General features: G+C 42.0%; 1 protein-coding gene across 1 annotated transcript in view; it reads right to left on the reverse strand.

Moving 5' to 3' along the window:
* SND1 (staphylococcal nuclease and tudor domain containing 1) overlaps positions 1–15,807 on the reverse strand; it is a 407,925-nt gene that overhangs the window by 362,748 nt on the left and 29,370 nt on the right. The window contains exons 2-7 of the mRNA XM_008705837.2: positions 15,341–15,490; positions 9,326–9,446; positions 5,552–5,630; positions 3,072–3,232; positions 2,229–2,320; positions 1,439–1,597 (exon numbers count right to left, since the gene is read on the reverse strand). Of these exons, the coding sequence (XP_008704059.2) occupies positions 1,439–1,597; positions 2,229–2,320; positions 3,072–3,232; positions 5,552–5,630; positions 9,326–9,446; positions 15,341–15,490 (762 nt within the window). The remainder of the gene's footprint in view (positions 1–1,438; positions 1,598–2,228; positions 2,321–3,071; positions 3,233–5,551; positions 5,631–9,325; positions 9,447–15,340; positions 15,491–15,807) is intronic.

Genomic DNA, 15,807 nt, shown 5'->3' on the forward strand with positions numbered 1-15,807 from the left:
GAAAAGGAAAAGAAGGAGGAAAGCCACCTCTCTCATTAAGAAACCAGCTCTGAGATGGGAGCCACCACTCTGCAGCAACTCCTAGGAGTCTGGGCTTCCCATCCCCACAACATCCAGCATAGTAACTTTCACTTAACAGGAGTAGGATAAATGTTAGTGGCATTGAATGGAATTGACATTTCAACAGCTCTTCTTGTGGGCAGAGGAGGATGTTAATCTTTAGTAGAGATTACACCTTATCATTGCCTTCCCTAAGATCAGCACTTACTCCCCTTTTCATAAGGAGGAAGCTGAAGAACGGGCTGAGTAAGGGGATAACTTCAGCTACATTTTGCCCAGTGAATTACAATTCCCATTCTACTGTGACACAGAGCCATCTGGTAGGGCACAGGCAGACAGCGAGTCCTCCAGAAGAAACAGACATGACCTTGGCACATTCCAAACCCAGCCTCCCAGCCTTCCACAACAACCATCATGAAAGAATTCTCTAGCCAAAGAATAACTAACAGTTTATTCTGTACCGGATAGGATATAGGTTACAATAATGAAAATTCACTTGCACTTGGGTGGTACAAAACAACGTCACCACCTTTCCAGGAGGAACCTACCTACCAAAGTCTACGCGGAAGAACATAAAGAACCTATTTCCTGCTCAAAAGCAGAGTTAGGAGGTAACTGGATAAGGCCTGGAGTATACAAAGTAATTTTTCTATAAAAAGGTTTCCTCATCATAGTTCTACCAATACTTTATTTTTTAAAAACATTTATTTGAATTATATATTAATTGAATTAAAATTTTAAAAAATATTAAAAAGAAATACATAAATAGTTGATAGAATTCAAAAAGTAAGTAAGTAAAGAGTTATTTGAGAGAGAGAGCAGGGGAAGGGGCAGAGGGAGAGGAGAGACTCTCAAGCTGACTTCCCACTGAGCAGGAAGCCCAATGAGGGGCTTGATCTCAGGACCCGTGAAATCATGATCTGAACAGAAACCAAGAGCCAGACACCTAACTGACTGAGCCACCCAGGCGCCCCTAGTTCCACCAATACTTTAAAGAGCTGCCTCTAGACCTACATACAAACCTCGGCAATCTTATTCTACACATTTCAGTGCCACTGCTCATCTATGGGGCAGCCCCTCAACTTGCCTATTCCCAACCTCAAGGACCAACACTTGAGGAAATAGGAGTTCCTCTTCCCCTTACAAACTCAAAAGTTGAGGTTCATTTTCTAAAAGTGAGTAAGTTGGACAGATCTGTCCAATTCTCTCAGTTAACTGATGTCTCCCTAGAAAATGCCTCAAAAATCAGATGATAAACCTGCCAAGATATTTTAATGGTTCTTAAATACAGAGAGAGAGAAGAGAGGCAAACCAAAACCCACCAAACACCAAATGCACCCCTAACCCCACACAGCCCAGTCTATGTGGGCACACTCACTGGATGAAGGATGGTACCCAGAATGTTCTGGTTGTGGCAGCTCTCCAGAATGATCTGAACATCTCTCTGAAGCAGTCGAGACTCGGTGAAAAATTTGGCTTCTGCAGCAAAAGGCTCTGGTGTTTCACTGCCATCTGCTTCCCGTCGAAAAGTTGGGCACTAAAGTGAAAGTAAGGCAGGTGGGTAATGCAGCCTCACTGTGAGTGCCAGGCACTCCTCACACCACACCAAACCATCCAAAGCCACAAATACCACAAAGCTAAGCTAGGGAAGGTCTCAAATCAGGCCTTCTAACCCCTCTGTAAAACATACTGGTAAAAGGGACTAGAAATAGCATCTTGTCAGACTTCTTGGGAAGGCAAACAAAACTCATGTCGCTACCATGGGGCAATTTTGAATTACATTGGAAAATTACCCCTGCCAAGAAGAGTCACCAGTGCCTAGCTTCAAATCCCTGATTTTTTTTTTTTTTAAATCAAAATGGATATTTTACATGAGACATGCCATTCTCAGGAGAGACGGGAAACTCTGAAGTTTGCTTTCTGCATCTCAACCACCTCTTCACACAGCCCACTCAAAACAGGCCCTAAGTACTTTAAAAAACTTTTTAAAAATCTTATTTGATCTAATGAGAAAAGTCCCACCGCAAAGTTTACAGTAAAAGTACTCTAGTCAATGTTAACACGAGGAAGAATCAGTAAATCCAGAGTCCCAGAGTAGAAGAATCTACGGGTCACTGAACACTTCCACAAACCCTATATCCACCCCTCAGCCCAGTGTATGGTCTGACCTTGATCCCTGACAGCATGACCGTAACCAGGTAGTAATCTGGGAGGAGCAGGGCCCTGACCACACTGCCGTCCCGCACATGCTCGATGATAGCTGTGTGACAGAATAAACAGCTTAAGTCATTAGCAAAAGTTGTGCCAGGGATAAACAATGCCCCATCAAACTGCATTTAACACAGTTCATCTCCCCAAAACACTCAGAAAGCCCCCCTCTGAGAAGTGACAAAACACTGGAAGACCATGAGTATCCACACAACAGACTCTTCTACAAACTATTCCCGGGAATACAGATGAGACTGACTTCAAGGTCTTCTCCACTTTCTGGGATCTCATGGCTCATACCTAAGCTTTGTTATCCATAAGCTAGGTTGCTCCCCACTTGAGTACCAGGTGCACAACAAAAAATAAGTAATAATTCAGATTTGGTAATAATTTTATTTTACTCAGTCTGTAGTTAAAAAGGTCTCACAACTGAGCCAAGAACTACAATGTGAATGAGAGTGTGTGTGTGTGTGTGTGTGTGTGTGTGTGTGTTTAATATGTATACAGAATATAATTTCAGGGACAATACGTAAGCAGCAGCTTTTAGGAAACAGGAAGACACCCAATGTGGAAAATTACCAGCAATCTACTACCCTGCACCAGCAAAGGATTAACCTCTGTCAAAATACATCTGACGTAACCTACATGAACTGGATTCAAGTTACCTTCCAAAATACCAGTGTTGTTGCACTCTTAACAATTTCCTTTGGATACCAAATAAAATAGCTTTTATAAACCTCGAGAAACTGGAGAGCAAACAGAAATCACTCTGCATCATGTCTGTCTTTTCCCACCAGCCTCACCATTGACAGGTTTCTGATGGTGTGAGTCCACAAAGTGCCTTGGGTTCTCAATGGTGTACTTGAGGTCCCGGATGGTATGTGAACCGTTGCCCTCACTCCACATTCCTTTCTTAGCTGCCTTCGCTTGTTCCTCACATTCTGAGAGCCGGTTCTGCTCAGGACTGGGACATGAAAAAGAAACACGTGTGATGAGTTCACAACAGGGAAAAGGAAAAAAAAAAAAATATCAAGCTCTTCTTTGAACTCTAGGTTTCTTCAGCATCTGCTCCCCTTGAAGAAACCAAAGCATGTGTTTCAGATCTATGGCTGCAGACCCAAGCCTATAACCAGAAAATTACCATGAATGTAATTTCCGGATTCCAGACTTGCTCCCTCGAACAACAGATTTGATCCTAAGAGCATTTAATGAGAAGATGCAAAGAACCCACATCTCGGTACTGCCACCGTCAGTGATTACAAGAGAACAAGCTGGTGGCTCAGAGGGAAGCCTCTCTGGGGGTTACAGCTTCATTTAACCATCCCAGACTCAGGAAGTGGAATCCAGGAAGAGCTCAGCAGGACACAGAACAAGGAAAGTGACTAAGAACCACCCTTACTCCCTACTGTCTATACAACAGGGCTGGGGAATACAGAGTAAATACTGTTATTACAGATGTCACCCCAAAACCACTTGCACATTCAATAAGACCGGCCTGGCAAAAGCAGTTTGAAAGCTTCCATTTTGAAAATGGAAGACTCCTCCTTCATGAAGCAGGAAACCAAATATATATGAGAACAGCCAGAAAACCAGAAGACAGACCAAAAAACAAAACTAGAAATGGCCCCCACTCCCCCTCCACACACCCCTGAGCTAAAGGGAACAGTGAACTCCGAGGCCTTTCCACAATCTCAACACCCGGTCCCATCAAAGGCTATATGCATAAATTTAATCTCCCACCTTGAGCAATAGGGATATCGGAACAGGGATCCCTGACCTACAATTTCTCAAGCCAGAAGTCTTCAGTACTATTCTTTCCCCCTTCTCCTCAAAGAAGACAGTCACATTCCTGGGGACCCAAGACTGCAACCAGAATTCAATAAAAAATGTAGCTTAAGCGACAGAAGCAAACACAGAAACTGAGAAAAGGAGAAGTCAAGACAGCTTTAGAGAAAAAAGACTGGGACTCCAGGAGATTCTTTGTTGAGATGGTACAATAGAGGTACGAGCTTTTTAAAAATTTTCATTCTGGTTGCAAACTGGATTCCTAAAAAATACTGCAACGATAATCATGCCAACCATTCTCCTTAAGATACAACTTCAGCCTCTAAAAACACCACCTAAGACAAATGTCTTTATTCAGTTAAATTCCCACATGCTCACCCCCCAATTAGAGGCTCCAACAAATGTTTCTTTGCAGTTAGAAAGGACCTACAGAAGTATAGGGTGAATGAGTTGGCCTCAAAGTCTATGAGGGCAGGAAGAATGCAAAAAGTACATTCTTGCCTTTGCTCATCCCCGTCACTGGTACAGTTCATGCAAATATTTACCTAGTCTTTTGTACACCAACAACAGTCATATAATATAGCAAGGACTTAATGATTTAAACAGCATCTTTAGCCTCCAAATTACTGATGTAACATATCACTTTTCAGAGACTAAAGTGTTAATTAAAGCCAGCTGCAATCCATCCTACTGTGAGCCAACACTGGTGAACTTGAACATGATACATGTGCTATAAAGCTGACATAACACTCTTCCCATTACGTTCACACTGCCATTAGCTAAACAAATACATTTTTACCTACTACTTAGGCATCTACAGATCCGTAGACCAAAACAGGCTTAAAAGGCTTTGGACAGACAGAAAATTTTCCCTGACTTTAAAACAGAACCATTGAGCCCTTGTCAGTTTCCCCAAATTCTAAGCAACAGATTTTGCTTTGAATTCTATTTACTCACTCCACTTTATTTTTCATTGCACTTATTTCTTGCACATGACATATTGTATATCTATTTGTTTATTGGTTTCTTGTCTGTCTCCCCATTAAAATGTTAGCAGAAACTGTCCACTGCTGTATTCTCAGTGCCCAGAACACAGCCCAGTACACAACAAATCTTTTGGGATGGATGGATAAATACTCTGGAAATGAGTATCTATTGCGTAAGACATAGCCTGTTGGCTCTTGTGAACATAAAGAATGGAAGTGCCTTGTCTCAAACTCTTTATTTAAAGGAGTTATACATGTCAAAAGACACTACTGAATCCTGAGTAACCTCCTGGCTCAGAATAATCCACACTGGGGCAGGAAATGTCCTAAAAGCCAGGAGAGCACCAGAAGTTACCCACTCTATGCCAGGGGACAGGAAAGAAAATGCAGCAAAGCCACAGTAGAGCTGACTACCCAACGTCTTTTGAATGACCCCAGCTCTCATGGTGGAGGAGAATGAAGTCAGAGGGGGTCAGAAGAGGGGGGCAGTCAGAAGAGTAATAAATACTTACTTATTAGCTCTCATGCCTTCTCTCCGGGTGGCCAAGCCCTCTGCAACCAGAGACTCTGCAATATTTTCCCCATTGGTATCTGAGGAGGAAAAAAGGAATTAAACACAAGATGCAAATCTGTCTCCAATAGCAGCAGAGCGCAAATGGAACTACAATCACCCTTAGCTTGTCAAGGGGAATGATGTTGTCAGAGAATTGGACAAGGCAGCAATATAGTGTTGGGTTTTTCAGAAAACCTCTTCTCCCAAAATGTCTAGTCTTGAAGACCCAAAGGTCTATAAATCTTCTTCTTTAGGACTTTGTTTCTAATTTTCTTGTGTATCTCCCAGGCCAAAGGCAATCTCGGGAACTACAGAGACTGAAAGAAAAGCAAGACACATACAGCAGCCCAAGAGAGTACAAAGAACACTGACCTAAGGAGCAGAATCCTGGAGCGGAATACAAATTCCGCCACTTAATAGCTTAGACAAGGTCTCTCAGTATCTAATTTATTCATCTATAAAATGGGAAGTGTACCTGCCACATGGGCTCTTGTGAAAATTAAACCACAATGTCTGTAAATCTAGCACAGTGCCCAGCACACACCAGGAATTAAAAACAAAATATTAGTCCCCACACCTGTACAACCAGATAGATTCATTTAGGATTATCTATCACGTTTTACACAGAAAGTCCAATTCCTCTCAGGATGCCCTATTCTCTGCTCCAAGAGGGACACCAAGACAAGCTACACCGTTTGTCAAAGACTTTCTCCTGCTCTCAGAGACAGGGGCAGAGCTGGTGTCTAGATTTCAAATCTATCAATAGCAGCAGGCAAGAAAAATGAAGTTAAACTTAAAATCCAATCTGATTAGGTTCTACCTGGGCACTTGAAACATTAATTGCATTTCCATTCTATTGAAAAAGCGTTCAGATTCTGTATGCTCTTAAATCTCCGCTCGTCAGACAAAGCGATAAAGGAAGACATCTGTGAAGGAAATCTTTAATATGGCAGAGAACAAGGTCCCAGATAAACTGAAACACAGGAGTCTAGCTAATAGGTAACGTCAGCAAAGAACAAAACTCTGTAAGATTTGTATTTAATACACTATATATTGACTTCTGCAAGCAGTAACAATATACACACCACCCAAATCCAGCCTAAATGCCTTGCCATTAGCATTGCCCAAATTGCTACAGAAGTGAATTATAAAGCCTCTTTTCCTACCAAGGAAAGTCGAGATGAATGATAGCTTTACAACGAGTTCTCGGGTTCTGAGGCTCAGCATGGGTCACCAGAACCTTTCCACTGGGCTGTTTGTTGAGGCCAGACACAGACACACAGAGCTATCCGACATCAGCAAATATTACACTGATTGTTTCAAAGCAACAGGAATCCCAAAGAATAAAAAGTCAAAAGGAAGGGTTTAACAATTAAATGAAAACCTGAGCAATAAGGTGCCAAGATGTCAGGGAATAGAAAGAACAAGGCCCGGGTACAAACAAGGTGTGCGGTCACAAAACGAGCCAATCAACTGCATGCCAAATAGCTTTCAGTTTCTTGGCACAGGGTACTCTGAAATTGCTGTTGGCTGCCCCACTTCTAAAAAGTGAGTTCTGACTGCTCCTTCAAAGGGGAGAAAAATATATTTCCCTGGGCTGAACTCCTGCAACAAAATGTGGTGGACAGAATACTGAAATGGGGAATTTGTAGGCCAAGGATCTTATTCGTGCTTAGTACTTATCAAATTATAAAACTGACAAAGTCACAACTGGGATAGTATTCTGAGCAAGCGGACAACAACTGTATTTTCTCTAAAAGTCAGAAGACTTTTTTTAAAAAATAAGTTTTTAAGTAAGTTTTTTTAAAAATAAGTTTTAAGTAAGTTTTAAATTTCTTTTTAAGTAAGTTCTAGGTCAACCAAAAATTCTCCAATTCTACCATTCTTCTCCATCATAAAAAGTGAGTAGCCATGAAACAAGATAAACATACGGATACTGATTATCTAAGCCACTGTATCCTTTCATTAGAATTGGTGTGGAGATTTCCTTAAAAGAGCTGGGTGAAAATATTAAACTTCAAGGCACTTAAACCTTTAAAATTAAAAGATGTAGATAATTCCAAACATTCTTTCAGTGTAGATAATTCCAAACATTCTTTCAGTATGTATTTATTGATCGCTTCCTATGTACCAGGTTTTAGTCTAAACACTAGTACATTATCATGCTACATTATATCCAGTTTATAATTTGGCTCAATTTTAAAAATGAACTTTCTAAAAACAACAAAGAACTTTAAACGTCAACTTCCCTTAAAATAAATACTTAGGCCAGTTTAGTTGAAGCCCAAGTTTACTTAAAAGAACTCTCAGAGGTGGTCTCTTTATAGAGATATCTGTGCTTGACATCTTCTGTAGTTTCAGGGAGGTCTCTGGCAGGGTAACAGAAGACTGACGAGCTGTTATGGAATTGCAATTTTTTAGGTGATAAAATCCTCACACGATTGCATTTTGAAGACCATGCGGTTCTATTCTTTCTAACCAGAAGCCATCTAACAATAATGCTTAAGTGTTTTATTTCCTATCATATTCTTTGAATTTTGCGTAAAAGGCAAATTTGTTTCTCTTTCTGAAGAGATTCTATAGATTTCTATATTTTCCCATTCAATCAAGAAGCAGATAGCCATCTGTCTGGGAGGCTGAAAAGGGCGTTTCTCTACTGGGTAAATAAACGAGTCATCTCCAGGGTCATCCTGGAGTCGTCCAACTCACTTTCCTAAGACCTCTACAGTTAAAATCAGAATCTTACAGAATGTTGTTAGCTGCTTGCTTACTTCCAGCTTACGGACTACCCAGGTCAAAAAATTATCTAAAACAGCTTAGTTGGAAGGTTATTTTATCAAAGAATCACAGAATTTAATCAAGATTTAAAAAAAAAAAAATCTGCTCCCAAAGTAACTCCCAAAATGGCTGCTTTATGGAGAACACCCTACCAGTCCTTTCAATGTCCTATTTCTGTTCAAACTCCATTCCACAATCGTATGCTCTCCCTCCTCCTAATCCAAAAAAGATCAGAACACCCAATATCCCATGAGCCACCTGGCCCAGCTGAATAATAGGCGTACGTGCGCACGCGCACACAATTACTGAGTACATACTCTGTGCCAGAGCCAAGTGCTTTACATACACTATCTCTTTCAACTCTCTCAATAGCTTACAAATGAAAAAATTAGGACTTACAAAGGCTAAGAGTTAAATAAGAGTACCTGGTAACAGAAGCCAGAATTCCAACCCACATCTACACAACTCCAAAGCCTGTGTTCTTTCCATTCCATTCCAAAACATGTGGCTTGCAAAAATGTACAAGCCCTAAACAACTCTTCCTTTCCTAAAAAGCCCCAGGAGAAGAAAAGCCAAAAGACAGATAAAGGAAATGGAAGATGCAACAGGAAATCTATAGGAATTCAATTAGCACTATGGCCTAGAAGCAGAGAGCCACTGAGTTCCACAGGCTGATGGTCTAAATAGAAGGAAGAACGCTAGGGGCTACTACGCACACCTAACCCAGGCCAGCAAAGCAGGCATAGGAGTAAACAAGGAGCAGGAATTGGGAGCACCAGGAGCACCTATGCACCATGAGCTCTGGTACTGAAAGGACTTCCAATTACACCTACAGCCAACTGTCCTAGAACTACCTCCACCAGAACTCACACTGGCCTTCCACCAGATAAAATCTGATCTTTGGAGAAACTTTAGACTCAGAGAGAAGTCAGTCCTTTTCTCCTTGCTAACTCACCTTTTCCAAGGTAGATCATGCCATACTCTCGCCCCTGGGGAGTCTTGTTTTCTATCGTGAAACAGACTTCCTTCCCAATCAGCTTCTTCCGAAGGAACTCTCGGGCAGGAAATGCCCAGGGCTGAAAGACAAAACAAATGTGTCACTTGAGTTCCCCACCACAATCAGCATTCAAGCAACTTCATTCCTTCAATACCCTGGCCCTATGTTAAGCCCTGAGGGGAATATAAAAATGAAATGTACACAACATAGATTGCATTCTTAGGGGGCTCATAAAAAAGGAGGATCTAGTGGGGCGCCTGGGTGGCTCAGTCAGTTAAGTGTCTGCCTTCGGCTCAGATCATGATCCTGGGATCCTGGGATGGAGCCCCACATAGCAGGCTCCCAACTCAGCGAGCAGTCTGCTTCTCCCTCTGCCCCTCCCCCTGCTCATGCTCCAGCTCTCTCAAAAAAATAAGATCTTAAAAAGAAAAAAAAAAAAAAGAGGATCCAGCAATTGGTTTAACTAGCACAGGCCCTATAAACAGGTCTCATAGTTGCCCTGATACTGGCAGCAGTACTTTCTCCTCCATCACTTTCTATTCAGAGCTATAGTTTACTTCATGAATAGTAACTGCCAATAATTTTATCACACCTGCCATGAGCCAGCCACTACTCTAAATGCTTTACATTTATCAGCCCACTCCTGAATGGGGAAGTCAGGCTCCAGGAACTCACCTAGTCAAAGGGAAAACGTAAGTAACTACCACCTCCATTTGTTTGCCTCCTTCCAGTTTACAAAGTGCTTTCACTGATTATTAAACTAGCCTGAAACCAGTTCTAGGCACCGTCAAGAGTAAAAGGCAAGGTTCTAGTGCTCTTATCTCACAATGAGTCTCCTGCTCAAGTAAGAGCCTTGCTTATATCAATTCCCCCACCTTTTTTAAGAACAGCAGAGTTGAGAAGGGCAAGAACTACTCCCCAAAATGTCTCCTTTTCCTGCTCTAGTCCAAGGCTGCACCAGTGGGACCCAGGTCCCAGAATCCGAGGGAAGACACCAGTAACAGGCCCTGGTAAGGAGTCTTCTTGACAGCTGTGGTTCCTCCCTCTCACCCATCCAAGGCTCTGACACAAGGGGTGAGCCACACGTCCACAGAATGCAAAGTCTCCATGTGATCTCCAGATCCCCCCCTCCCGTCACTTCTAGGATGGTACAAAGGGACAGTGTCTCCTCTGAAACAGTTCTGTCAGTCAGAGGCCACCTGCACTTGAATTTACAGTCTAGACCTAGCTCAATGCCCCCAAGTTCCCTCAGAACAGAAATGAAGGAGGGGGTAAGAGTTCAAGAATATAGGATCTGCAGGAACTCATGTGCAGAAAAAATGTGAAGTACAAAAGGGAAGCATGTACAGAATATGCATGCATTGTCTATGACAATTGCCCAGAGACACAGAGCTCGGGCTACACAGAGGAAAGGCTAACGGTACATCACTGGCCTGGAAAAGAAGGCTCTGCTAACCTTTTCAGACCATTAAGATTATTCTGTGGGGCTATCCAATAAGCTTTTTTAAAAGAAAAACATCCATATGACTTCTCAGAAACCAGAAGCCAATCAAAAGATGGCAGTCCACCAACCCGTTGCACCGGTATTCACAAAACTAGCACTGTTACATAACATCAGTTGGGAATGCTTCTAGGAAGAACTGATCCTGCGTAAGCACTCTCAAAGACACAAAAACAAGCTTATCCTCATTCACCTAATGCTCTTTCTTCAAAGCACCCAAGAGCAAAAGAGCCAATCAGTCAATGGGCATTTAAAGTTCATCATATTTTCATGTCCCATTTCTACCCCCTGCTCCACTCCCTAAAAATGAAAACAGCCACCTGTCACCAGAGAGTCTTGTCATTGAAAAATGAGCCCAATTATCAACCACATCACAAAACTGTACTGAACAAGCTAACAGCCTCCTCCATTTTTATTACCTTAGTGATCCACTTAACTCTAAAAACATCCTCAGCTACAGATCCAATGTTTAGGATTCAGTTTTGAGTACCACACTAATATCTAAAATTCCATAACACATGGTTTTCCTAAACACTTGCAAAAGCTCTGACAAAACAAGTACTCCTAAATGAGTTTGGTAAAAACTCATTTATCAAGGGTCAATTCACAAGGAACTATCCAGCACCTATGGGGAAACCTGCAGTTTCTACCAACTAGACAGAATTACTAAAAGCTTTTATGACTTGCTGAAGGGGCACCCTTCTCTTCACCCTTAGGACCTCATATTTTACAGCTGGTAAGTCACTGGGCAATAAGAGCAAGCCACACTGGAGGTCTTGGAAAGGACATATACCTAATCCTATAAGAAAAAATAACCTAATTTCTGTAACCTTGTTTTTTTTAAACCAGCCTTCTCGAGTTGTGTTCCACCTAGAGTTGGGCAAATTCACAAACTGCACAGGATTTTAGTTATGAAGAGAGGCAATGAAGGACCCACGTCACCCCTCACAAGGCCAAGAGAGCACTCCAGGACAAATCTTGGTCCAAGTGTCCATACAGAGGACAGCCAGCAGACAGCTAACTGCTGGAGAAGGCTATCCCAACACAGCCTCCCAGAACAACTCTAGGTATCAAGTATAAGGAAAGCTGCCCAAGCATTTATCGAATAAGCTCCAGAATGGCCTCATAGGAAGGACAGCTGTGGTCTGTTCACGATGTCCCAGAGCTCAATCTAAGAAGCAAATGGCCGTTAAGTAGTTGAGACTCAATATTACCTCTTGCCTTTAGAACGCTAAGAGCAGGCAACCTAGCAGCTTGCACTCTGCTCCCTGACTCAAGCAAGGTCTAAAGTCTACCACAAGGAGATGAGTTTTTTGATTCCAATCTTTTCTTTGAACCAGGTAGACTCCTCCACTACTGAACAGTGTATGTAAATCCTTAAAGCTAGCTACTTTTGTCCATGGCCCAGTGCTCAATACTTCTTATCCCCTCTTCTAATCACCCCACCCACTGCACCCCATGTGTATGTAACCAATTCCTCTCTGCCTCACCACCCCACCATCCTAATTCTCAAACGTTCCCCTGAATATAGGACTATAACATTCATTTCTGGATTTCTCATGAAACCAACATAGAGCTTCACACATAACACGAACTCAGTAAATCTGTGGGAAATAAGTATGTAATTCCCACGGTGCCCATCAATGCAGTATCTAGGCTGCCTAGAGTAGCTAGGCAACGCTGGGGATTAGCCTAGAACAGGGCAGTGACGGCTGGGGACATACACTGGAGCTGCTTTTACTGCGACAGGACTTAGGAGAGAGTTGAGCTTCTTTGAAAGAAGGTATCATGAGTGAAAGCAGAGAATAAGCAACCAAATGATATTTGGGGCAGTGATACAAAGGCAAGCAAATAAGCACTACCATCCTTGACTCCATCTGAATGTAAAAAGGATAGACAACATGCTCCAAAACAAAGGAAAGCCAGAGAGAAAGGGTAATGCCACATTCCACAATCCACTGATTCCCCAAAAGGAGATGCTTAGGTTTTTTACCCTCATTATTCACATGTTTATTCACAGTATAGCTTTCATGTCAGGCACTGACTAGGCTGAAGAACAGAGATGAGAGATAAGGTCCCACCCCTCAAAGAGCTTACAATGTAGTAGAGAAAGACATATAAACACAGAATGAATGTGGGAATAACACTGAGCAAAGGAATAAATGCAATTTTGTTTCAAAAAGAGCTGGAACTTATGGAGAAAGGAGGAGAGGGGAGAAGAATGAAGGCAGAAGGACCATTATTTCAGCATTCCTAGCACACCATCAGAGTCGAACAAAGAATAATAGGAGCAGTAGTGAAGTTTCAAGGATGGAGAAGAGATCTCTTAAAGGAGGCAGACTCTCTAGGTCTTGATAAAGGTCTGGACGTCACAGGGGAAGGGAAGAGCAAAGGAAATCGGGCTTCTGATTTGGGTTACCAGTCGGCGTCACTGGTCACTTGAGCCAAAGCAGCTTCAAAAGCGAGGTAGGGGGAAAAAAAACCAGATCACAGCAGGGAAAAGAGAGAATGGATTATCAGGACAGAGAAGTAGTGACTGTAGTTGAGAAAGGGTGTAATCTGTAGCCATCAAATACTTCACATCTCCGGGACCTTTGAAGAGTTACCAGGAGAAACGTAATGAGACAGAGTTGCTCTTGGAAGAGGAAAAAAAAAAAAAGCACCACACTGTACAAATACATGAAACTAGAATGAGGGCTGGGATCGGATCACGTAGTATTCTCAGATTTTACTGTACTGTAACACAGGATAGACTTAAAATATTTTAGAACGAGTTCCAACTGGCCTTGTGTTCCTCTGCCCTAGATTTCCATCCACAAAACAGGAAATTAAAACCCAACCCTTCTTTCTTAGAGGCTACATTGTGTCTTTCTTCTGGGGCAATGAACTTAATCAGCCCTAGCCAGCCAGGGTCAACTCTTCTCCTCTCATGAGCACTTGAGCTGTTACACAACACACAACTGAAAGGAAAAGATCTGTTCCAAATGTTGGTCAAGAAAAGAACTTGGGTCCCAAAATCTGAAAAGTGCTGTGAAAGAGTTATCTTCAGGGCTTGGTCTAACGGTACTAGGAGTATTTATAGTAACAGAAATTAACAAATAGCAGTAGCGATTACAAGTAACATTTATCAAGTACTTTATAGACATGTGCTAAGCACTTGACATGATCTTGTTTCATCCTTACTAAAAACCCCAATGTCTACACTATCACTATTCCCATTCCCAATGCTTGTGGTCACTGATGGAGGACCAGTGAAAAAGAATTTCTTTGGCCTATTTTGTCATCATCCCAAGAATTTAACTGGATTTCTGCTGACAGAAGTATGGGGGACTTTTCTCCATTTTCTAGAATATTACTCCATTATTGTAATTCAAACAAAATGCCCCTTTATTATAGATTTTTAAAAACTACATGTTGTGCTTAAATAGAAGATCCCCATGAGTTGCATTTTCTTCTTTACTTCCACGTCAGGGAATAGCACAGGAAAGCTGAGGTACCAAACTTGTCCAATTATCATCAAGTTGGGGAAAGGACAAATAATTAGAATCCAGAAATTTCACTTTTGATGATAGCCGAGCACTACTTAAGAAGAGACAAGAACTGAGGTTTCCAAGTATGGGAGCCAAGAAGACTAAACCATGCCAAATTTGGACTCACAGCAACTGCTAAGAGATTTAAGAACTGAAGGAGTCCAAGGCAGACGACAAAGACAGCAAGGTGGGCAGGCTGTTAGAGGTAGGGAAACAGGGCAATGGAGGGGATGCTGGGACGCAAGGTCAGAAGTCTCTCAAATCATCGTAACACAATGCTTCTTGACTACTGAGCCTTGAGAAACCAATTAAAAACCCCCTCCTTTAACAATGCATGTTTACACAAAACTTTGCAAACAATTTCAGGGGGCTCAGGCCTTTAGGAGTTCATGGATCCAAGATTAAGAATCTGTAATAGAGCAGAAGCATGTAGCATGCTACCATTTATGAAAGGAAGAGTGTCTGCTTGGACAGGTGATAAGTATCTCTGGAAGGAGATACAACACACTAACAACATCAGTAGTCCCTAGAGAGAACTAGATTTTTCACTCTCTATCCTTCTGAATTTTGAACATGAAGAATTCAAACATAAATTAATAAAAGAACTCTGCCATAACCAATGGCAACCTCAAATGACTGACACAACCCAGGAAATATTCCAAACTAGGCCCAGAGGAGTGAAAAACATGGACAAACCTGAAGAGGCTCCAAGCTATATGGGAAAAGGTAGGAGAAAAGGGCTGGAGACTGAGATTACTGCTAACGGTGGTGAATGTGTTGTAAACCTATGCAAGCCATGGTAGGTATGTCCAGAGTCATCATTCCTGTGATACAAAAATAACACTCAAAATATACAGGAAAAAATTATAAACTTGCATCAGTCAAGGAGATTGGGCTGTAACCTGGGTCCACAGCCTCAGGGAAGCCTCTGGAAGCACCTACCTCATCCGGGGTATCTTTTGCATCAGGTTGAGTTGCAGCCGCCCGGCGGGCAAGATTTCCAGCTCGAATGTTGCTAAGGTTGATCTGCCTCTCGGGAGGAGGCCCACCACGAGGCTGGCCTCTGACAATGATGGCACAGCCTGAGAGGACCTACAGAAGGGGAGAAAAAGAAAATTAGCTGTCTAGAGGTAAGATTATCATAACAGAAGTTGTTCACTTACTGTTATCCCCAGTGTCTTGAACAGTACTTGGCTCCTTGGAGGCATTCAAATATTTGTGGAATAACTGTTGAATGACTAAATGAATGGGATTATTTTTAATTTCCTAAGAGAAATACCTACAGAAACATTGGGCTAGTTTCTCAGAGGACAGACCCAAAAACAGAAGTAGGAATTAAACAAACAATGGAAAAGTCATAAAATAAAGAGACTGTTTGGGATAAAGAGGCATGTGAGATGTGGAGGTGA

Source organism: Ursus maritimus, unplaced genomic scaffold (assembly GCF_017311325.1).
Source record: "Ursus maritimus isolate PB19 unplaced genomic scaffold, ASM1731132v1 scaffold_3, whole genome shotgun sequence".
NCBI classification, from domain to species: Eukaryota; Metazoa; Chordata; class Mammalia; order Carnivora; family Ursidae; genus Ursus; species Ursus maritimus.